This window comes from Struthio camelus, chromosome 4, assembly GCF_040807025.1.
Source record: "Struthio camelus isolate bStrCam1 chromosome 4, bStrCam1.hap1, whole genome shotgun sequence".
In the NCBI taxonomy this organism is placed as follows: domain Eukaryota; kingdom Metazoa; phylum Chordata; class Aves; order Struthioniformes; family Struthionidae; genus Struthio; species Struthio camelus.
The window spans coordinates 34171056-34196396 of NC_090945.1; the positions used below are offsets into that span (position 1 = coordinate 34171056).

The 25341-nt window shown below is 43.0% G+C and overlaps 1 protein-coding gene across 1 annotated transcript in view; it reads right to left on the minus strand.

Moving 5' to 3' along the window:
* The window catches only part of FREM3 (FRAS1 related extracellular matrix 3), a 64808-nt gene extending 57148 nt beyond the window's left edge, over positions 1–7660 (minus strand). Inside the window, exons 1-2 of the mRNA XM_068941044.1 lie at positions 2572–7660; positions 623–712 (exon numbers count right to left, since the gene is read on the minus strand). Of these exons, the coding sequence (XP_068797145.1) occupies positions 623–712; positions 2572–7660 (5179 nt within the window). The remainder of the gene's footprint in view (positions 1–622; positions 713–2571) is intronic.
* Between the last annotated feature and the right edge of the window lie 17681 nt (positions 7661–25341).

Genomic DNA, 25341 nt, shown 5'->3' on the forward strand with positions numbered 1-25341 from the left:
TGCAAAACAATGCAGCATCCACATTTGTCCACTGACATAAGTAGTTACTAGCCCACTGAAGCCTGGAACAATGACAACCTATGCAAAATAAAGATGTGCTTCAGCAAAAGTGGACTTAACCAGCCTATCTTACCACTGCATCAAGCTTTTAGCCATGATCTAGGGAAACTGAACTCTCCTTATTTAATCAGGGTCAGTATGAATATTGGCTTCGATTTCAAAACCATCAGTGCTTCATGTTGCAAGGCTGAAGTTTTTTTAACATGCACAGCTGACCTTGAGGGATTGACTACCACTGGCAACACTCTTCCACAAAGGCCACTGAACAAACATAGTATCGTGACAAACTTCAGCAATTGGTGACCCGGACTGTGACTACAATTAGCAATACAGTGATGAACAGTACATACCGGTAAGTGGTCATAGTTTGCTATTGCAGCTTTCATTAATTGGGACATTATACATTGACATGAATAAAATATTCTGATTTGCTATGAACTGCTGTCATGGCAGTTTTAGATGTTACTTACAAAGAAATAACGGATGACTTGTTTATTTAATGTGAATAATCTCCCAGATGGTGCAAATCTAAAATATGTATACATAAGCATCTTAATCTTACCACTGTCTTCAATGGAGAAACAGAAGATGTCACTGGTAGCATTATCACCTTCTTTTAGGATGTAGCTGATCCTCATTTCATCAATATCAGCTAAGAAGGGAATATTTAAAATGAATCATCATGGCATTATACGGCATAATATAGAACTTAATCCGTTCTAACTTTAGTATTTGATTACTTACTAATAACTTGGATAACTTGTTGGAAAACTGCATCAGCAGCTAAACTTGTGTACTGTGGCAGCACTGTTTATGTTGGTCTGTACTCAGCAACACAATATGAATTTAATTACTAACTCAAAGAACCAGGGCAAAAAGACAGTGAGATATAGTTTTACCTTAAATATTTAATTTTAAATATTAAATTCATATTTTTTTTGTCTCAGCACATTAGGAAGAATTAGTTTGCTATAGCTAAATTGTATCTACTGGGAATAAATATTTGCCCACTTTTAAAAATCAGTTTAACTTTAATCAATCTTTTTAAGCTTTGCTATGACACACGAAAATGTTGCAGGTGTATCAGTGTAAATATGGGAACACAGCAAGTTTTTCTTCTTAATCGCAAATAAGTGTAAAAGTCAATATAACTTTGATTTGAAATTCCCAGGGAATAGGAGGAAATCATCAGTATATTTCCATTTACCTTAAAGTTGCAGATATCCTCCCCTGTGCCCTAGAAGTCTTCTGCTTTTGCTTCTACTTATAGTTACACAAACAACAGTTTCACTTGGTACACACGTTCTGGAGATCTCTAAATGCCCTTTATAGTCTATTCAGCATTAAGCTTTTCTAGAGCTAATATTGATGTATTAGCAGACTTACTCCCCTGGAGTTACTAATTGCCCTTGTTCTTGCATGACTAATTTGGGTACTTCTTGTCAACTGAAAAATATATGAAACATTTCTTGAATGAACTTCAAATGATTTTCACAACACTAGAGTGCAGGAGATGAACTGCAAACTTTTAAGTACAAATCTGTGTTATCGTACTCTTAAACCTATAGACCTGTCTGAAAGTTACAGATAAATTCATAAAATGGAGATAAAGGCTTTCTCTCTTCCTAAACTGTTTTCCCTTGCAAAAGAAAGATAACATACCTGAGCACATAAAAACAATGGAGAGCTCTATTCCTGTTATAGTGTCTAATGAGAAATTTGGTAGATGTTGTCCTTCTTGCACACTTGGGGAGGCAAAGGCCCTACTGGAAGTTTCTTTGAGAAAGCTTTCATCGTACTATTCTGGACAGTGAATGACACTCCTGAACCCAATAAACTCCCTGAGATCTGCTGGAGCACAGGATGATTTATGAAGAGTCCTACTGCTGTCATTGCACCCCACCATCCTTTGAGCCTCTCCTCTCAGCACAGATTGGGTGGAGCAGATCCAAAGAAGGCCTCCCTAGGTACAGAGCTTTCTCCGTGGAATGAGATCACCCATAATGAACCAAAGCTACTGAGCTTCCCCCACTCACCTTTTTAATGCCAGATCCAGTGAAGCACAGAAATGTCAAGCGCCTTTCCAAGCAATTTACTTAGAAAACAACAGTGATTTTTGATCCTGGGTTAATTTCCAGGAAGGCAAACAGGAGCTTCAGTCTTGGAAAAGAAATTGGGGCCAGATCTGTAAATCACTGTTTCAGATTTTAGCCTGTCTCCTCATGAACAGTACCATGCTGTGCACGTGGCAAAATATACTTTTATTACTCGCTAGGAAAAACATTAATACACGCACATAAAACACAGAACTTTCCTATTCTGTCTTCATAGGTAAAACAAAGCTTCATTTCTGAAATGTATATGTTTATAATTCTGACCACATGCATATACTTTGTAATTTAAAAGACACTGCATTCCAAATCTCCTGAAACAGAGATCCAAATTATATAATGCAAAATACCAGTTCATTGAACCTAATGCTTATAAGCAAATACAATCATCAGCACCAACCTTGCATGAATGTTCTAATGCTCTCATTTCCAAGGCCAGTATTAATGATGAAGCCATGCTCTGGCCCATCCGTTATTTTGTATTTCAACAGCTTGTGTGGACTGTCCCGATCTTCCGCCTTTAGTGCCTTACTAGTGATGAGGAAGCCCAGCTGCCCAGCTGGAAGCCTTCTCAGAGTGGAAGCACCCTTGTTTACCACTAACTGTGGCACCCCATTGTCCAGTGAACTGATCTGGATCCTCAGTATCTGGGGTTGATGGGTCTCCATGCCGGTGTCAGGGAAAACATAAAAGTTTGTGTGGGTCCCATCAGTCACAGAGAAGGAGAAGCTATCCTGGCTGCTTTCCGTACCATCATGTCTATAGCTGATAAGATTCTCATTCAAGTCTTGTTTGGTGAAGTTGGTTACTGGGTAGCTGTTGTTGTACAAAATCTGGCCGTGCACAGGAACCTGAGTGACTGTGAAAAGGAGTAAATAGTCAGGTGTATCCCCATCTTCCACAGTCAGCTCAAAAGGGGTGATCAGTCTGGTCTTCCCTTCCTCAACTACAAGGTCACCAATAGTAAGAATTGGCTTTTTATTGTCCACATTTGTAATGGCGACTCTGAAGGTGCGAAAGACTGGGTTATATCCATCTGTCACTTCAAATTCAAAACTGTCCATCTTCACCTCATCCTCTGCAGTATGAATGTAGTAAATCTTGTTGCCAGCAAGTTGGAGTTGAGTAAAGGAAACAACAGGTATCCCAGGACTGTCTGAGTTCTCTAAACGGCCCCGGGTAGGGGACCGGGTGACACTGAAGCGCAAGTTCTCATCAGGACTGTTAACATCACTTGTGCTGAGCAGGTCAGTTGTGAGCGTCACCTTTCCACCTTCTTTCAGAGTTACCCCCTTGTTGATCACCTCAGGGAAGACTCTATCAATGCTACTGATGGTAATATAGAAGCATCTGTCTACCAAGGGGTTAATACCATCAGTGACATCAAATTTCATCAGATCACGGACTCCATGTAGGCCAGTGTGAATATAACGGATAAAACCCTGGTCTAAATCATCCTGGGTGAAATTCATGCCTTGTGTAATGTTGCACAGCACTTGGCCCTGTCTGTTCAGGTGCTGTAATAAACCCTGCCCGGGTGCCAAACGGATGATGTAGGCAAGGTTCTTGTCCTCTGAATCTATGTCTGTGGCTTTAAGGTCCTGGCTAGAGATGACCTTGGACTTGCCAATCTCTACTTCCAGCCCGTTGTTGATTGCCAACCGGGGGGTCTCATCATCTACCAGGATCACCGTAATCAATACTTTCTGCTCCACCATGTGCTGTCCATCGCTCAGCTGAATTTGAAAGCTATCTTCTTTTGTCTCCGAGTCATTGTGTTCATACACAATGCTGGAAGCCTCCTGGATCTCTTCCAGGGTGAAGCTGTGAACAGGTAGAGTGCCTGTGGACAGCTGCTGCACAAACTGCCCATGCTTAGGAGGGACAGCAATAACAAAGTGCAGTTCATCCGGAGGAAGGTCTGCATCGGCTCCGTTGAGGATGAGGGTGTCAATTACCAGGCTCATCCCCTCAAGCACCATGAATTCACGCACAAACAGCTTTGGCTTTTCGTCGTTGGTGGGGATGATGATGATGGGAAAGAAGTTAGGAGGGGAGAAGTTAATGCCATCAGAGCACTGGAAAGTGAATCTGTCCTCCACAGGCTCCATACCTTTGTGAATGCTCTGCACGTAATTGATGTGACCATGCCGAACATCTTTGATGGAAAAGGCACTGATGGCAGTACCAGCTCTAGACTTCTCGGACCCTGGGGCTGGAGAGACGTTCTCCAAATACCCTGAAGTGGACTGAACAGTGATAATGCACAAGATGTCATCTCTGGGAGTATCTACATCCTCTGCATCCAGCTGATCCAGAGTTAGAGTACTCTTCCCTCCCTCGAGAACACTGAATGGCTCTGCCCCCACCATCACTTCAGGTGCAATGCTGTCCACAGGCAATACAGTGACAGCCACGCGCACCCCTTGTACTGTGCTGCCTCCCACAACCCACTCACTGGAGAGATCAGAGATGGTGAGATTGAAGGAATCATACCTCTTCTTCAAGCCAATCTCTCCACTGGTGTGAGCATAGGCTACTACTCCACTGATGAGGTCATGCTGGGTAAACTTCTCTGATTGCACTCCATCCACAAGGATGTCACCCAGCTTGGGGGGATCCTGCACAATGAAGGTCAGCACCAAGTCATCTGTATCCTCATCTGTACCTTGGATAAGCGATGTGGTAATCTCAGCAACACCATTTTCCAAGACATCAAGAGATGCTCCTGCCTGCCTATGACCACCAGCGAGAGTGATGCTAGGGCTTTCATCATCCACAGGCTGCACAGCAATCTTGACTGTAATTGGCACATGATGGACTCCATCACTCACTTCCAGCTGATAAGAATCACTGGTGAACTCATCGCCACTGTGCTTGTAGGAGATGCGCCTGCCAGCGATATCGTCTAGCAGGAAAGATTCTCCTTGCACCATCAGACCCTCCTCTAGATAACGCAGATGGCCGTGCGCTGGAGGTTGAGCTACAGTGAAGACAATCCGGTCTGCATCTGTGTCCTCATCAGTGGCATCCAGTTGATTGCTGGTGAGAAGGAAACTGTTTCCCTCAAGCACAGTGAAGCCTGTATTGGTAATCTGAGGTGGCTGGTTATCCACTGGCTGCAGGAACAGGGTAAAAGTACCTGGTAGAGAATTGCCAGCGGAGTCCTCTACAAGGAATGTGAATTGAATCACTCGTGGTGTGATCCCCAGCTCCTGATCTGGAGGTCGATACGCCACCTTGTGATGGTTGACTTGGGCCTGGGTGAAACATGTAATGGATGTCTCAGGGCTCTCAGCCAACACAATCCTCCCAGTGACCACAGAGTGGTTCTCATCTGTGTCAGTTGGGGGGGTCAGCAAAGTGTACTTCAAATCCCTGTCATCAGTGTCCAAGTCAGTGTACCGTAAATAGCGCTTCTTAAAGGGAGTCAGCTGGTATTCTTGCACTGTCATCTGCAGGCTAGTACCTGGGTACAGCACAGGTGGCAGATTGTCTTCTGGTTGCACTTTGACAGTGAGCACGTGCTCCCCAGACTGGTTAGGGGGGTCGTTGTTGTCCTGCAGACGGAACACAACACGGCCCATCGCTGGGCTGGTGCTGTGAGCTCCTGTATGCCTGAAGAACAGCCTCCCATCGAGGATGTCTTGCTGCAGCCACTCACTCACCACCCTCTCATACATACCTTCATCCTCCACAAAGTGCCAGGGGAAGGCAGAGGACTCACCATCCAGCCCTATTCTGCTTTCTTTGCTCTCGTAAGATGCTGGCGGCTCTGCCTGACGCAGCAGCAGCTCACCAAAGTGGTGAGAGTGTAGCGGGGACACTACTGAGTCCCCAACCAGGACAAATTGGATTGAAGGATCGTCAGAGTCAATGTCTGTGGCACTGAGGACAAAAGGTGAGATTTGGACAGTCTGGTGCTCACTCAGCACCAACCCAGTGTTTGCATTCAGCAGCGGCGGCTGATCGTCATCAGGAGCAATAGTGATGGGGTACAGAAATTCAACCTGGTGCTGCCCGTCCACCATGCGGAATACAATGTTGTCGCTGTAACTGTGCTCGCTGCCATCATGCTGGTAAATCACCTGCCCTGCTTCCAGCTCTGCGGCAGTAAAGTACTTGCGGCTCGGTGGTACGCCAAGTACCTTGAGCTCACCGTGTCGCAGGCCTTGTGTAACCCAGACCTTCACTTCTTTCAGGTTGTCCTCATCACTGATCTCCAGGTTGCCAGACAGGGGCCGTGACTGGCCCTCAAAGAGCATCATCTGAAGGCCAGCCACATAGCTGAAAATGGCCACAGGAGCCAGTGTGTTCATGGGCTTCACCAGGATCACAAAAGCAAAGGGCTCTGAGGAGGCACCATCAGAGTCCAGCACCTCCATTTCCACCTGAAAAAGTCGCTCCCAGTCCGAGTCCAGTGTAGGGGGCTGGTAAGCAATCTTCAGCTCCCTCACCTCCCTCTGTGAGAAGGCAGCAAGGGGCCGGCCAGGGTCATCAGTGCTGAGCAGGTAGCCTCGCTGCCGTGGGTCCCTGGGCCAGGGCGAGGTGAGATTGAAGAGCAGGAGGTCCAGAGGTGTCTCCAGATCCTCAGCAGCCAGCATGTCCAGGGTGAGGGCAGTGAGCGTGAACTGGTCCACTTCCATCATGAGCAGTGCCAGGAAGCTGGGCTTGGGTGGCGTGTTGTCAGCCCCTTCACGGATCCGCACCAGCACCTGGAAGTACTCCCACTCCTCGGGGCCGGCAGCACGCAGCACGGACACCCGCGCAGGGATGCAGTCCCGGCTGGGGGAGGCGGTGGCCGCCGTGTGCTGGTAGCGGATCCCCGCTTGCAGCACGGCGAGGCAGTCCCCGCTGTAGCCGGCGGGCACTGGCCGCCCCTCGGCGTCCAGCAGCCGCCCGTAGGCGGGCAGGGGGCCGGCGCCGGTGGCCGCGGCGGGCAGCAGGGTGAGGCGGCAGCGCTGGCCGGGCTCACCCTCGGGAAAGCCCAGGACCTTGTCATCCAGGGGGGCGCTGAGCCCCCGCAGCTTCTCCACGGGCAGGGGCAGGTTGCGGCTGAGCAGGCGCAGCTGCTGGAAGAGCACCTCCACCTCCAGCGTGAAGGGCGCGACCAGGGTCCGGCGGGGCGAGTCGTAGCGGAGCTGGAGGCGCAGGCGGTGCCGGCCGGGACTGCGGGCGCCGAAGTGGGTGTAGGTGACCTGCCCGCGGGCGAAGGCGCAGGGGAAGCGCGGGGGGGCCAGGGCGCCGGGGCGGTGCGGCCCCGGCCCGCTCTCCAGCACCGTCACCGTGCACCGGTCCCCCGGCTGCACCCGCAGCACCAGGTCCGCCGCCGGGTCCAGCCAGACGGAGCGGCCGAAGGGGACGCGCAGCCCGCGGTTGGCCACCAGGATGCCGGAGGCGCTGGGCTCGGCCGGGGGCTCCGCCGCCCCCCGCGCAGCCAAGAGGCCCAACAGCGCGGCGGCCAGCAGCGCCCGGGCCCCCCCGGCCATGGCCTGGCTGCTGCGGGCACCGCGCACTCTGCGCGGCCCGGGCCCGGCGCCGCCGCGCTATTAGGGGCAGGCCGGGGGAGGGGAGGGGGGGGCGCCGCCCCGAAGCTCCCGGCACAGCCCACGCTGGCCCGGAGAGCCGCCCCCGGCGGAGCCGCCCCCGCCCCCGGGGGGGGGGTCTTTGGGGGCTAGTGCCGGTGCCCGTAGACTTAGCGCGTCCGGGAGGGCACTAAGGGGGAGGGGGAGCTTTTAAAAGCCCGAGCCCCTCGAGCAAGCAGCCGGCCGTGCTGCAGTCGGGGGGGGGGGGCGCAAGGGAGCAGCAAGTCTGCCCCCCCCCCCGGGCCCCCTCCTCGGGCAGCCACAGCCCGGGGGACGCGGGGCCGCCGCGCCACAGCCAAAAAGCACGCAAGAGCTGCGGGGAGCAGCAGCGAGCCCGAGCGTGAGCGTAAGGGGAGGCAGAGCAGGCGCTGCGCCGGGAACGGCTGGGTAAGGAGAAGCAAGGAGGGGCGGGGGCGACGGAGGGAGAGGCGAGAGGCGGCCGCCGCCGGGCCGCGCAGGGCGCAGCGAGCCCCGCCGCCCCGGCTCCGCCGGAACGAGGTCCCCGGTAATTACCCAGCTGAACACCCCCCCCACACACTGCTCCCCTCGTGGGGGAAGGGCACGCGGCGCGTGGAGGAGTAAGTCGCAGACTTTCGTAGCCGGCGATGATCCATCCATTCGTGCTCTGAAGAAGCTACAAATAATTTCATCTCTTAATTCGGACAGCACAAGTTTCCTCCAACCTTGGCACGTGCTTTACTTTGGAGTCAACAACTTTAAGCTCAAGTTACCATTTATAATTTTTTCAAGTTACTGAGAAAATATCAGCAATTCTCTTTGTCCCATTCTATGTAAAAATCAAGTGCTGGCCCACTCTTAACTTCAAGGAAACACTATTGGACTCTTCACTCTCAAGTGGTTTGCTCAATTCCTTCCTGTTCTGGTACTGTGACTAATATCAGCATATACTTAAAAGGAAGTGTTCCAGTTTCCTTACACGATGAAAAGGATGCATAGAGAGACCGAATATATATTTCTTTGTTTTAGCACAGGGTTTATACAGTCATCTATTATTTTATCAACGACTTCTTTTTTTTCTTTTCTTTTTTTTTTTTTTAATGTGCAGACTCTATCTTATAGAAACATTCACTCGCACCTAGATAGACTGCAGCTCTATACACTCCTCTGGAGTGAGGACTGAGACGCTGGTGCAGCTGACACTAATCAATTTTTATTGTCCTTTCAGGGACCTAAATACATACACCTTATTTTCTCAAGCCAAGAGGATATTTCTTGCAAATATACCTGCACTGGTCAGTAATAAAGATGTTGCTGAATAATCATTTACGGGTAGAAAGGATTTTTCTATTCTTGACAGAGGTAAAAACATTGCACCAAACTGTTCTTTGGTAGAACTGTAACTGGGAACAGACATTGTCCACTGAAAGTTGCGTGTACACGTATATACACACTAAAACACGCAAAGTTCACAAAATCTACATTTTCTTTCACACTGAACAAAGCCTAGGTACTTGTGCCATAATAAGGAACAGTGCCAGTATATGATGACTGTGTAAAGCCCACACATTGCATGCTGTTTCCTTTAAGTTTTCTACTGATATTAAGGAAAAGCGCAGCATCTAAGTAATTTGGAAGGCAAGATAATTTTTCCTGCATTAAAATAAACGGAATCAGAAATCTGCTCAGTTACAATTTTTTCTAAGTGAGACAAGAGTGAGGAATTTTGTTTTCCCATATATTTATGCTCAACCCACGTCCTCACAAAAGCTGCAAAAGATAGTAGTATTATATATCACAAATGTGAACGTACGCTATTAGATGAATTTAGAGGAACAGCAGACTACATATTATGAAGTTATGGAAAGTGATATTATAGAGCATTGAAAGACTAAATTCAAACGGCACGGAATGGTTCTCATTGCCGTGCTCATACTTAAGTTTGTTCACAGCACAAGACAGTTTTCTCCTCTTTTTTCACCGGCTTTTCAATTATTTTGTCTTCCTTATATCACTGAAGCCCAGTCCCAGTCCTAAGCGTTTACACATAGGTCCTCATATTACATACCAGTAGTCTTGTTAAAATCAGTAGGAAGGCTCTCAAAAACACATATCTGCTGGAAAGAAACGTTTGTTTTTCCAGCTCTTTGGACAATTCAAAGCCCTCTAAGTTCTACAATCACCTTTCAGTTGACCTTGGTGAGCTTTGTATCAATACACTAGTTATACAAGATGTTTAGAATCATGTTCAAAGAACTGTTAAACAAGAAGTTTCACTTGCTCAAGCAGCTCCTTTGTGTCTCACAAATGTAAGCTGGAGTAGTCTTCTTCCTACAGTCTTATGTTAGATAAAAATAACTGTATTCCAATATTAAAGTTTTATGACTAACAGTAGAGGTTATATAGTGTATACAGCATGAACGATAGATATCAGTGAAAGATTCTAGGGGTCTTGATTTATGGCCATGCTACTCCAGAGTTGCAGCAGCGTGGTGCAATCAAAAATGTGTTCAAAACTTGGTGCAGCACAACATACATAGCTAGGTCCTCAAACGTCTAAGTCAGGGTCATTTTTTAAACAATGCAAAACAAATACAATACTTGTTTAAAAGGTTCATTAAATTGGGGGGTGGGGAACATTTCCACTTGCTTCATTAAAGAAACTAAGACACTCTTCTAAGCTTTCTTCTGACAAATTGCATTTAAAGAAAAAGTGATGTTAAGGAGCTCCTTGCCAGTGTTCCCATATGAATCAAGATTTTTTTTTTTTAAATCACACAGCTAAGTTTAGCTTTGAACGCACAAGCACTGATGCACATACATTAACCTTTAGGAGCTGAGTAGGTAGAGGCAACCTCTGTCAATCCACTAGGGCAACGCTGATGTGTTTGGAATTAAGATTTCAGAGCAGATTACGATGACCTGCAGCCCAAAGGACCAGACAGATCTTTTACAGAACTGGATTTATAGTATGGCTATAACCCTTTGTCGCACAATGATCCTTTTTCAGAGTCACACAAATACACAGGCATAGACTTGCACCCCAAAAGATGGTAGAATAAATATCTATTTACTACATAAGTGGATGTGTGATCCCTTGTAAAACAGACAATAAATCCTTTGAAAACTCTTTCTGATGGTGCAGTTATTTTCTTATACCTAACAGTTATAAGCAAAGCCTTAGACAAGTGTCTGTCTACCTGGGTATAGAAATATACAGAGATACAACAATAGACTCATCTTTTGGCTTACCTTGAAATTTGTTGCCAAGTTCAAAATACCACTGATTTCACCAATGGTTGGAAGTCTCCACTCACCTTACTGTCTGAACCCCTCATCAGTGGGCTGGAACAGTCTTTTCCATCTAGCTTGGTTTTGAGCTTTCAAAATTGAGAGAATAGGCAGGTCCAAGCATCAGTCCATCTTTTTGTAGCTTGCGTCTCTTTTGAAATGAGGCGAGAGGAAGCACTGTCTTGGTTTGAGCTTGGATACACTAGTTGGAGGGAAGCGACTCTTGCTGGCATTCAAATTAGAAAACGTGAATGAATCTGAAAAATGAAAACGTAAAAATAAGTTATTAGAACATTTTCTAAATTAACTTCATGAATATACCTATTTTGCTCAGTGCATAACTACATCTACTTTTTTAATGCACCTGTTTCATTTGTGAATGGCAGCATGAGATGCAGTGACGAGCAAATTGGCCATCTCCCCTGCCCTCCCCAAAGTAATTAGATCTTAATTCCTGGGTATGAGTGTCAGTCAAACACTGCTTTGCTAGACTGAGCATATGATTGCTATTTTCACTTAACATCCTTTTGATAACTGAAAGTGCATCTGGGTCCATTAAAAATAAAAATTCTACCTTATGCAGATGAGATACCCTGGTCAGCTATGGTCAAAATCCCAATGCTAGCAAGCATTAGGCAAGTAACAGGTTAGCAAATCAAAATTCAGTCCTCACAGGGTTTACGCTTAAATACTTCTGGCTATATGTTAAGACCTCAAAAGATTTGAGAATCTTAACACTTGTGTTTCAGATCTGAAGCAGTGGGAGACACTCACATTATAAAAACACATTTCCTAAGACCGTTCATATTATATATCTCAAATCTGGGAGAGGAGTAATTCCACTTATGGTTGATTCTCATTTGAGTTATTTCAAGTGTTTGATGCAGCGAGAGCCACTACTCACCGAGATCTCAACTCTGCAAAGTTTAACACGCCTTTATCTTTATACCCTGACTTCATAAGAGGAGACAAGTCTTAGCATATTCAATACAAGTGAGAACTGGGTACCATATCTGAATGCTTGCTTCCTTAAGGGGAGAGTCCTGAAAAAAAATTTTTTTTTAAATCTTTATCTTGAGTTATCATGCTCAAAGCCATCACCGTCTGTGGTTTAGAGCAGTAAGGGGTCAACGACTTGGATAGAATCTTGCATCAAAAGATAGGACACTGGACTAGAAGCCATTTCTCCCTGTGCTCCAAGTACCAGTCTTTGCCTGCCTTGCTAGGAATTTGTCACTGGATCACTCAAAGTGCTCACACCTGGTTACCACACAGAAAACCAATTAATGAATTAACATTTCTAACAGACCATTTTATAGTGAAAACAATCTTTAATTTGTAATAAAGGGACTTAAGAAAATGGGTTACATAGTATTCAATATATTTACATCTTTGTTATATTTCGGACACCAGTGTAAAGTTGTAGAGATTTAAAATGCTAAATTCACTACAGGTGAAACAGTCCTTTTCACCAAAGGGAACATATTTGCACTTGTCCACATGCTACCTTTGAGTTTGACCTAGGGTTTTGGTTTGAAAAAATCAAGTAGCATTGGAACTACATCATCTATCATGTTTCTGCTTTCAGAAGAAGGGGGAAAAAAAAAACATATTGCATTACAGATTTTAGGACATCTTAGGCTATACTGTATCATGCCGTAGGATCTAACTGGATGAATGAATGAGAGTGAGCATGTAGAACAGAAGTTCTCTCTGACAGGTTATACACCTGCGGGCAGCAAACTTGCTGCACTTCACAGCTTACCAGGAAGCTGAGGGCCTTAGAAAATGGAGTAGACCCGCGAAATATCATATCATGAAATATATGTACCAATTCCAGTAAAATACTGCATTGGAATGCTCCAACAGTAGCAATGCAAGTGCAGTGCTCTACACCAGGAACACTTGTTTGCTCTGATAATCAGCTCTGTGCATCTGTAGATAGATAGGGGTGTTTATGTGTATACACACACGCTCCTTCTCCAAATTTGATTTCTAAAATTCAGCAGCTCTTCAGGACTTTTGGGATGGCAACACTATATTCCTTGAAAACTCAAAAAACTAAAACCACATTGTAAACCTCAGTTCCAAGCTAGGGTACTGCACTGCTGAAGTACCTGTAGACCACTTTTCTTCTATTGTCTTCTGAATGCCTTTAGAAATGCTCAAGTTTTAAAAAAAAAAAAAAAAAAAAAAAGGCAGAAGGCAGGGAAGAGAGTCAGTACCACCTAAAGGTCCTTTCCTAAATTCAGAATACGTAACCAATCAGCAGAGAGCAAAGCCTTGAGATAAATCAGTCCCTAGAGTCTGGCTGCTCTAACTATAAAGATGAACAACTGCAGCCAGAAGAACATCTGCTTCAATTTCCTAATGAAAGATATGTACTTTCAAGTTTTCTTTTAAAAAGTATCTACAAGTACTTCAGACATTTGTAGACCCTTTTGAGCAAAAGGAGGTGGGGGAAAAGCACTAACAAATTTCCATCCGATTTCTGTACTGACTGAAGACTTGTCAGTGTAAAGAGGAATATCCAGGTATCCTTGCAAACTTTAGCATAAACACCAAGCTATTCACTTTGTGCCTATTTTAGCCCACTTAACCTGTCAGACACATCTCTAACACATCATGTCTAAATAACACTATCCCTTGTGAGAAAGGAAGAAGGTTGAAAAACACTAACAAAAGTTAGTTTGTATACTACTGGGCTAGCTTTGTTATGTTTCACTTCAAGCAAGCAAGCATTCCACAAGCAGTAAATTCAGCAGACAACTTGAAAGTGCTTTGGTGGATCAGTGTCATGACTCCTCATCTTTAAATATAAAAGTATCCAAGAGGCTATTTAACTACCAGTAGGAATAACCGTAAGATTAACATCTTCAGCTCAAAAATCAGCCTCATATTGAGGGATACTGGGATCCAGCATGCTTACTAACGCTTCCCTCCTCCGCCCCCCTCACCAAAAGCAAAGGCGGCTGTACTATAAGGGTTGAGCTAATAATCCTTAGGTGTATTCATCCTCAGAGAAAAAGGAGGCCATTCACACTGAAAGAGTCCAAATCTGCAGACTGTACTCTTTCTTACTTAACCTGATGCTGCTGATCTTGCAAGACATGGGGACATCCGGGAAGGCCTGTTTCTCCCCATTTATTTTGAGTGGATAGGGAAGGAGTCATGGAATCTGAAGAGGCCATTAACGCAACCTCCCCAGGTCAGCTGAAATGTTGACTTACGTACTTCACGTTACAGCATAGAACCCTTTGCAATCTGGATGAGTAGATATGATAAACGGGAAGAAGCAAATGCATTAATTAGAAAATTTCCTTGTAAAATTATTTTAGAGTGAAATCTCATTGTTACTGTGAGGCCATAAGGTATTTAAATCTATTTACAGAACCAGAGAGCTCCTCTGAAGTTTATTAATGCAATATTATGAATGGTCAATCTTTACTTAAAATTGAGCAACTTTCAACATTGCACAAGTACATAAGGTGGCTTCATGATGCTCAAATAATTTGGCATATTATTGTAAAAATGCAATTCCTAACAAAGATCCTTCTAATTATTACAAAAAATTCACAAACTTTGTGACAAAGTTTCCTAAGTAAACAGCGTATGACCAACTTAAGGTACATATAGGCCCCTTTTATATATCAACATTGAAAATATGAACACTAAGTAGTACACCCACTTCTTTTCCTTACAAACTGGTCAGTTCTTAGTGAGATGCAATTGGAGAACAGATAAATTTGCTATTAAAAGTGACTGGGTACTATTCAATTTTTAGAAAGGTCTGTTCCATTGCAACAGGGAAAAAACTCGCTCTGCAGCTGTCATCCACAGGACCTCTTTAGACCTTCTCCATCTCACAGCTGCAGAGCACAAATGCAGGTCAGGAGCTCCTGTGGAATGCTCCAATAGACATTTCATACCATAACGCTCCCCTACGATGGAGCCAGCGGCTTCATTGAGTTTGACTGACAAGGTGGAGCAATTGGGCAGTGACACATACAAACATCAAGGAAACTCCCCTGTGCACAAGACTCCTAAACTCATGGCTTTGCTGTCCCTTTACTAATTTGCAGTAGCATTCCAGGGTACATGGAGAAGGCTTGCAAATAGTTACAGGCTTTGAGAAGACCAACTTTTTACTTGCTTAATCTTAAGTGTTAGCATTGTGTCCAATGCATTCTACCCAAGCAGAATATTTTTCTACCATAAGGAGAAGGAAGAACAACAACGGGTCAAAGATCTTCTGTATCTAGCTCCATATATGCCCTTACACAGAGGACAGTTCTGCCTCGTTCCCAGAGCGACACATTCTGAGGAAGGAAGGGGAAAAGAAGCGTGCTAATATCACATGCTCCTGCACACACAATTTGACGATGTACAGCACCTTAGACAACTGCAAGAATAGAAGCAGCAGCATTTGCCTTTAAATGCATTCCCAAGCTGGCTCAATAAGCAAATAATAATAATCATAACAAAAAACCCCAAACCTCTTACTTTCTCTCCAAGAAACTTAACATCTCACGGACTTCATCTCATCTTCATGGAAACTTAACATCTCCAGGCAATAATTGCCTGGAAATTGTCAGCACAGACATAGCTATATTATATATCTAGACAGCTATATTGGAAGAGGCATGTTTTGAAACCTTTCCTAATCAACTTAAAATTGTTAGGAAAAAGGTGAATGCCGCCAGTGACTACACATGAAAATAGAACCCAGGATAAATGTTCTAACTATACATGACAGTCGAGCACCGAGATAGATACTGTATTACAACTCAATTAAAAACCAAGAGAGAAAATAGTTAAAACCATTACCAAAGACTTGAACAGAACACTGGTATGTCGTACATTTGCGTTCTTTATAAATACGTGACACTTCCATTCTGTAAAGCTTGTAGTGTCCATCTTTTAAAATTGTGTTTATATTCCTATATTATGCAATCCCAATGGTTAGGTGTGCTTTTAAAGAAGGACAGAAACAAATTATTTTGATACATCTGCTCACTTGGGTTTAAAAAAAAAACAAAACATTTCAGTGACCTGTATACACACGTCATTATCAGACTGAACTGAGGGAAAGAGATAGTTGACTTCTCTTGGCTAAGTAGCATGGCACCAGGTTTCCTTCCGGCCTTCATCCTGCAAGTGTTCCCTGTGAGATATTTCCAAATTAAAAAAAAACCACACACATGGACAGACTATTGCCCAGGTAGGTCAGGTTGCTAATTTATTAAGTCTTTGACTGAATACTCTGGGGCCTATAATCTTCTTTCCTTCCTTCTTAAATAAGTAAATACTGAACCGTGCACCAGGTTCTTTGAAATGAATAGCCTAGTCCTTCACTTCCTAACACCACTTAGTACTCTGTAGAATAATCAGAAGTCAGTGGGGTTGTTCACATGAGCACTACCCAACATCAGAGAGGATTAGAGAATCAATAGTTATTTTCAGAGATCTGCTCAGATTTGCTAGCTAGCCTTTCACGTAAGCAGCACACTGTAGTCGACCTGAACTGTGGTTGTAGGAGATATTGTTACAAAGCTTTAACTCTTTCATGCACACAAAGGAGCTGCCTATTCACCTCTGCATAGAGCTGAGACGCAAAAAGTTCATGGAAAAGAACAGGAGGGTATTTGGAATAGAACAGGGGCACTATTCACTTAAGGGTTTATCTGAGACGTCTGGGCTCCTCCAGCTATTGCTCTGGAAAAGAAACTACACAGCTTTAGGGTACATCTCTTATCAATTGGTTTTATAAAATCTGGAACCCAGGAGCTTTACTACAGAAAAAAGAAAAAATAGACAGACAAACAAACAAAAAAAAAAACCACATTTTCTTTAGCTCCATTCCTTAGCACAGAATATGATTAGACAACTCTGCTCATGCACAACTGTTAGAAGACTGCTAGTCTGGAGACTTGCTCCCTGTATTTACAAACCTGAAAGCAGTTAGGCCGCTTCAGGGATTACCTGTTTTTCTGTATTTTAAAAGGAGAAAATTACATGACTTCTATATTTTTTGATGACTCTTAGATTAAAAGTGATAATAATTTACAGGAGCAGAATAGTTAGATCAGTCAGAAGTCTCAGAAAACTGAAATCAAATGCATTGCCTGTTTGCTCTGTAAGAGCCACTGCTTTCACCCTCTCTGCGCCGCTTTGTTGTAGTGCTATCGTTCTTTTCCTAAGTGGAACCCAAACTTACTTAGGAAGCTGACTTGAAGTGCTCCTGAAGATTCCCAAGCCCCACAGCAACTTTTCAAATTGTTCCTTTTTCTATTTTAATGCAAAGAGGAAGAAGCTTACCAATTAAAACCAAAGTCAACACTTCAATATTCCACTTGTAATGGATTTCTACTTGTCCTGAATTTGTATCAGGGTTTTTCCACACAGATTTATCTTTAACAACATACTGGAGATTTTTAGCATGCAATGTGCTACAGTGATATGCTTGGTAAAGACCTATGAAACCAAATGCTACCCTTCCTGTCTGCACCATCTGCTCTGACATAGATACTAGAGAATATAGTTTAAACTCCAGGTACTATTGTTAAAATATAAGGAGGATTTAATCAGCTCCTAGTCAGTGATGCCACTCTGCTTTAGGGAGCCATCTCATATGCTCTCACTCTCCAGTATTCAGGAGTTTGATCTGTATCTTTCAGTGACTTCATTGTGACTACAACAGGTCAAAGCCATCTGTATTTTGAAAAAAATTAGAGCAGAAGTGCACTGCGGGACCCCCACGGTAGATGAACTTTTCTGGAATTCCTTTTCTGTTAAGTGACAAACAGTTCCCCCTAATTTATTTTTCGGTTTTATGGGGAAGCTAAGAGTACTGTGCTGTTGATGCTAACCATCTGAAAATAATCTCCTACAAAATACTTCTGGCCATATGTAATCTTTAAAACAGGCTAAAATTAGTCTTTGGCCCTTCTTAGCCCACTGTTTCTATCTTACTGCTAAATGAGAAAGATATCAGTTTTCTGGGACAAAAGATTTAGAGACGGAATTCTGGCACTTCTGATACACCAAGCTACTCAGAAAAGCTTGGTGGGGGGAGGTGAAAATGAAATTAAACCACTTTTCAGGGTTTATATGCTAAGTAAATAGGATTAAGCTAGGGTTCTCCTGAAGGGTTCACTTGTTTTCTTTTTAGATAGAAATGGTCTTTTCTGAAGGAAAACATTAAATTGACAGACAAGAAAGCTTTCTAATAGGAGTATCTACTTCAACAAAAAAGAGAAGCAGAGCGCTCCTTACTGCAGTGCAACCAGCTGACTCCCAGGCAGGACTCCAGAGACTTGGGTTCATGCCTGGGCCCCAAGGAACACGCCCACAAGGGAGAACAGCGCCGACAGGAGAGGCTGCCTGGGACTTTAGTTGCCCACCTTGAGGAACAGCCAAACGGGCTGCCAAACGTTCTGCCAAACGGCAGAATGGGCACTTGAACATGGCTCTCCCATGGCCCAAATTAATCCTTAGGCGAGGCTAGATCAGGTGAATCCACCTCCGTGGAGAATCCCAAGTTAATCCTAACATCACACGATAAAATATCTTTCAAAGGCTTCTTTCACTTTTGACATTTCCACTTTGTTTGCCGCCTACTCTATTCACCACACTGCTGTAGAGTAACAGCAAGAGACTTGAGAAGTTCACTTGCCCCACGCGGTAATTTTGAGAAAATAGCTGCTGACTTAAAAGCGTTTTAGAAGGCTGTTCCTACAAAACGTGATACAAAAACTAAACATACAAGATATACATTTGTATTTGTTGACAGGAACGTCCACAGTAGCACATTCATGCAGCCTCCATACGTACCCGAATGAGTTGCTGCACATACAAGACCCACCACATCATCTTGATTGAGTTGAGACACAATGAAAATGGATAAAGGACTATAGTATGAACGTTGCAACCAGGAATACGCTGCTCAGAGTGAGAGCATGTGCTGAAGAAACCACTGATGCTGTTTCATTTTGTTTGTTTTCTTCTTCTTGCCTCCCCAAGGAGAGAGCCATCTTTGGCCTTTAACAAGTTGTTACTTGTTAAAGTAACAACAATTGTTGTTACTTTGTTGTTACTTGTTAAAGTAACAACAATTTAACAACTTGTTAAATACTTTCTTCCATTTATTTTATACGATCGTTCTTCTATTAAAAAGAATGGGCACAATTCAAAGAAAGGCTAAGCAATTTTGTGAAAAGGAGGAACACCCACAGTGAGATTAGATAAGGCCAGAAATAGAGGTACTAAAAAAACCAAAAAAGCTGTTTTGCTTAGGTGAAGACACCACTCTCTCATTGATCAAGTCATCACACTGTATACTAAGCATATTTTTCCTTAGCTGCCAGAGTACTCCCACCATGTCCAACTACGCATGCAAAAGAAGCAGCTAAGGTAGAAGGAGATTTATCAGCCCATCCCTCTGGCACTATAATGCTACAGCTTCAGTCAGTAATAAAGCAAGAGCTGCTAAATGAGAGATGAATCAAACACTGCAGGTGTTGCATGAGCCTCCCATACTGCCCTTCCCTGTCCAGAAATAGGCAACATCAGTGGAGCAGTATGGTTTATACCGACCCGTAGTCCTTCAACAATGTGTTTATCTACAGAGCACTATATTAAATATAAAATTTTCTTGCCAGTCGGGGTCTCAAAACAGTTAAAGAATAACAGCCTTTCCAAGTACTTCTGATTAACTGACTTTCAATATTTTCTAGCAATATCCTTGAAGCTAGCATTTGGCAGTTGAATTTTCTAAAATGGATATTGTCATCAATATGGACATTGGCATAGTCTCTCTAGGATAAGCTTCAAAAAAATATAAACGTTCAGAGTCTGACACTGTACGGAGGTAGCAATCAGTTCCTTCTTCACAACTGCCCCTATTCCCAATATTTGAAGATCTTACATTTGAAGTTATTTGAAGTTTGACAGTACTTTGGTTGGCAAGCCAAGGAAAGTGCTTTATGTAGAATATACATGTGTGGAAAATGGCACTGAAGGCTACCTTTAGACTTTTGTATTTCTTATCAGCACAGAGTATAAGGTTGTAACTCTGTTCAACTTAAACTATAAAATATTAGAAAAGTCTTCAAAAGGAAGATTGCTAAATAATCATATTCCTTTATTAAGATATGTTATGTTAAAATTTGCAACTAACAGGAAAAGCAAAGCTTCAAATATCGAAGGAGACTTTAAGACCTATGTGCCTCTCTGAACTTTACTAAAGGATCAGAAAGTCTACTAGTCCGATATGAAAAAATCTCATCAACATCACTTTGCAGCAGCTAAGGATCCAGATAGGGTGTAATCAGATAACAGCTGGGAAGGTCATAAGAGTTTCGGCAACAACAAGCACACTTTTGTTCTAACTGGAAGGCTTATTTTAAAGCTGGAATACATTTTCAAGATTAATTGGTATAGTGCAAAGCAGGGGCTATCAAGGTTAAGATTTAAAATGTTCACTAAATGCAATACTTCACATTGCTACTGTAGAGAGAAAGACAAATACCAACGTTAAACAACATAACAATTTTATAAGCACCTAATATGACTCAGCTATTGACATTACAAGTGTTCTTTACTTCCTTCTATTTTATTGCCCTCTCTTCTCAACTTATTGATTCTACACCTCAGTACTGAAATTATTTAAATACAGCATTGTATGCTGTATTTAAATACATGCTCATCTTTGAAATCCATTTCTTCAGATAGGGACAATTAGTTTATGGAGCATTACTTGGTAGCAGCTGGTAAGGTCCACAACCCACTTCAGAAGCATATAGGCAGTTTGGGCACACGTGTGAGCAATTAGAGGCTTAAGCAGAATCAGCTGTACAAACAGGTACAGCAGCAAACACACGGCATCTCTCTATAATCAAGGTTAATATAAACTGGTAAGAGAACCTTAGGTGGTATAAACTATCAACATTGCTTTGAATTGTAAACAAAGCTACAGCCAGCTAAGAGTATCTTACTGGTTCTGTCCTTTAGTTGACCCCATACACCCTTGCAGGCACTCAGACCCAATTAACTGATATTTATTTGTATAATTGCATAGTTACCATGGCTAATAACAAGCAAATCCCCCACCCATGCCATAAAAAAGTCTGGAAAAATAAAAAGTTACTTTTCTCATTTACAGTTTGAGTCTTTGAAGGCTGACACTTTCAGACTTTTCTTGTATTTATATTCACAAATAATGATAGTTCTAATAAAAAATAAAACATTCACACTTATTCAACATGACTGAAAAATATAAATACGGCCCTAACCCTAACAATAGCTTAATCAATAAGAGCTATCAGCAATGCCAATTTATTTGTTGACATAGGCAAAGTTAGACTATGACTACATTAGTTTAAAAGCAGTTTATAAGGCATTTTAGATTTCCCTGTTGTTCATGTCAGGAATTTTAGTGGCACCAACACAGGAGAAAGTTACATTCCACCTATAAAATATTAACTGCTAATTTTTTTTTAGGCCTTCAAAATTGTCATGGCCAGTTGGGATACCATGATTCCTAATTTTGCTTTATCCAAATCAATTTCATTTCTGTGAAACCAGCCTCTGTTTCCTTGAATGCTAAGGAAAGCTATGCTGCAGCTAAGTTCACACATTTGATTAGAAGTAAAAGCATAAATTATAAAGCACACGACACACCTAGAAGGACACTGCACATATTTACAGTTGCACTGCTGTATTAGCATGAGCTCTCAGGAACAGCAGCTAATTAATGCTGCCAAGCAAATACAATGCCAAAACCATTTTTTTCCAGCTTTAGATCATACCTACCTGGGCAACTGGGTAGCTGAATGCAATTTGCAGCCCTGAGCACAATTTGATAATTGAGGGCACTCCAATGCCCACAGCCCTAACTAATTTAGGGTAACAGTGAGCTTTTTCTGAGGTCAGATATCAGACCTCTCACAGTATCGTGGCAGGATGCAGTGCTTAGGAAGCAGGTAGTGTCAAAACCCATGCCAAAAGAATATTACACTGTGCTATTATGACTGCCGGTTTTGCAGTTTGTTCCTGCATGGCTTTGTAAAACTAAACTCAAAATAGGAAGAAAAAAAAAAGCCATTCTCCAGTTCTTTAAGGAATCTTTTGGAGGAAGTGAGGTGGAGTCAAATCTAAAAGAATATACCTTTGACAATACTCCTTTGGCTCTTAAGGACATCCCAGCCTAGAAAGTGCTGCAATGATTGACCAAAATGTCATATTTCAGAACACGGTCCTTTATATCATCACTAGCCTAGAGCAAATACTACTACAAAGGCCATCTACTCCCCTAATGGAGGGAAATCAGTTGGGCAGTTAGAAGATTGATTACATAGATAAATGAACCAACACGGGTTTGTTTTTAAAGGAAGAACAATCCTTTCACAGACCAGAATGAAGTTAGCAGGCCTCTCGCTGCCCAGCTCCATTATTACAACCTGCCAGTCTCCAGTTACAGGAGCCGCACACAACAGCAAAGCCACCTTGCTGTTTCCTCTATTTTGTTCTACAGTGACTCCAATCTTACAGCCACAAAACAAGACCCAAAATGAAATTGTGTGCAACGCCCATGTAGCCAGGGAGGTTTCACTTGTCCCTGTTTTTAGAAAGCTGTCCAGAGAGAACAGAAGATCTGATGGGCTGTGCTTCCTCTTTCTGGATCAGAAACACTCGGAACGTAACTGTGATGCAGCTCTTGGGAGAAACTCTACCTAAAAGAAGCATAGGGTTTTGTTTTTTTTTTTAACCAGAGAAAGAGTCTCCTAAGAAATAAGTGTCCTTAAGGCAGAGTTTTGGTTTTTTTTTTACTTTCTCCCTTAACATAACAGTGTCACATCATCAGTCCCTCCTAGTATTTCTCACCAGAGCAACAAAAGTTTTGGGTAGTCATGCAGTAAAAAAACAAAAGCCCCCAAACCTCCACAAACAGAAAACAAACAAAGCCTATTTTTTCATGATCTGTAAGCCAAGCAAGGGACATGATTTTAAGATCGATTTATGAGATGGTTTGATCAGACCGCTAGTAAGACAAAACTCCCCAAGCTTATAAATGCAGAAAACTGAGGTAAAACTTACCAAACTCATTCAAGCCTATGGAAAGAAGAGCTGCCTACCTCTACTGCTGGTAGCAAACACTCATTTTCGCAGAGTTGCCCGTGCTGCTTTAGGACTTCTGCCCTCTAAAGTCAACTTTCTCTCCTAAACCAGGGAGCGCTGCAAACTGTTCCAAGCTCTGCTCCTCCCTGGAGCACCCTGAGTGGCACCAGGCCTCCCCGCACCTGCGGCAGGGGCTGCCGCCCTGGTGCCCGCCACAACATCGCCATTCACAGGCAGGAAGGTGCTCCCTTGCCTCCGAGTTTGCAAGACCCTGGCTAAGTAGGAGAAGAAACTAGCTTGCGATTGGAATTATATCATTTCATTGTTTTTAAAAAGCTTTTGAGAGGAAGAGGCTTTACAGCAAAACCTTCCTCTATAGTTTGTAGCTTGTTTGAAGGCAGAAGGGGAGGTTTTAGATAATGGAATAGTCTCATTATTATCACAAAGAGACTGTTCTAAGTCTCCTATTAAAAATGCTGAAGTCCTCTATTTAAAAAAACAATGCCCCCAACATCCTAAAGCAACTCTGTCAGCACAACTTCTTTCCTCACCCTGATTATGTGTTTTGAAACTCAGAACAAGGAAAGCAATTCACTTCAGGCTGCAGTGTGTGTATAAGACCTCATCATAGTCTGTATTTGCAAGTTACTGGTTAGTCTCCATTTACAGTATCGAGCTTCACAGCAGGTAGATTAATTTATAAAAGTACACACTTTGATAAGTCCCAATGCAAACTATTTTGACTCAGACCCCCCCCCTTCTTTTCTATTTTCTCATACAAAACACTCAAAGAGCTGAGATATGTAACTGATCCCACAGTCTGTTCTGTGATCTCTTACATGTGGGCAGTGTCAATGCTTTGCTTTAGATCAACCTGATTTAGAAGGATCAGGGTGATATACACATGTAGGGAGAACCAGCAGATAGATTCAACTAACATTGCTTAGTTAACTATAATACCCTATTGGCAATGACACTTAAAAGCATTTGATTAATCTTGTTGTCCTTGACAGGCTTTCTTTATGGAAGCAATACATAATCTCCTGTTTTCAGAGACTTCCTGGATGTCTGACTACTTCAGCTTCACAGCTGACTGACTTTGTTATATCCTTAATACATGGTTGCAACAAATCCCACTCATGTCTAATCTCTACTTCTCAGATAGCCAATGGGTCCAATTACGCAACTTGAAAATTTCTGCAAAAGAGGAGGGGAAAAAAAACCCTAAACTGTTCTTCTCCCTTCTCAAGTCCTGCCATTCATCTGTCTTCTGGCTTTAAAACAAGGCTATAAACTACAGTCATGGTACTCAGAAAAAAATATACCATGCTTAATTACAGCAGAGGAACAAATATCAAGTTACTTCATATTTAAACAACAATTCAATATAAAGCATAATGGCATTTGGTTGCCTTGAAAACTTGTCTTCACAGCTAGTGAAAGAGGTAAGTAAAGCAAAGGTCATTCGCCCACCAATTTAAGTAAAACTTTGCAGCTTTAGTAGAACAGCTCACATTCACTTTTCCTGCATGCTGCCTATTAGTTGGATATAGCTACTCTGCAGGTACAAATAAGGTGGAGACACCAGGGCAGGCCTATTCCCATGGTCTCTGAAAATGGCAGACAGAGAGAAGCAGTGCTGGCTGCATGAGAACAAACTCTCAGTCTCATTTCACCCACAGTGGAGTACTATAACCTGCGTGGGTCGTACTGTCTCACTGTCCAGGTGAGACTTATTTCTCCCAGCGCTATCCGACTGATTTAGCTCTGCTTATCTGCACTCTCAAAAATTCCTTCTGAGAAGCTGATGGCATAAGGAACTGTTCATATAAAATAGAACTGGCAAAGCCTGCTCAAAGCAGCCTGCTGTTGGAAACTGTGGAAGAAAGATTTTCCCTGCTTCTCAGACAAATAAAAGTAATTTAGGAGACAAACGGGTAAGAGTTCTACTACTACTGACTGCAAAACACGGTGCAGTAAAGGGCTAGTGTCGGTAGCAAAGACTACCTTTGAAATTCTAACCTCCCCTTCTTGCGAAAACGTCTCCAAATGGAAAATGAAAGTGTTAGCATTTTAGTTATTTTAATTTTTGTTATCAGTATCCTTTTTGCTTGAATATGGCACAATGAAACACTTTCCTGAATTCTGTGAGCCAATCCCATTTCTACAAAACTAAAAGCATCAAGACGGGATGCTGAATGTAAGTCATCCTCTGTGCA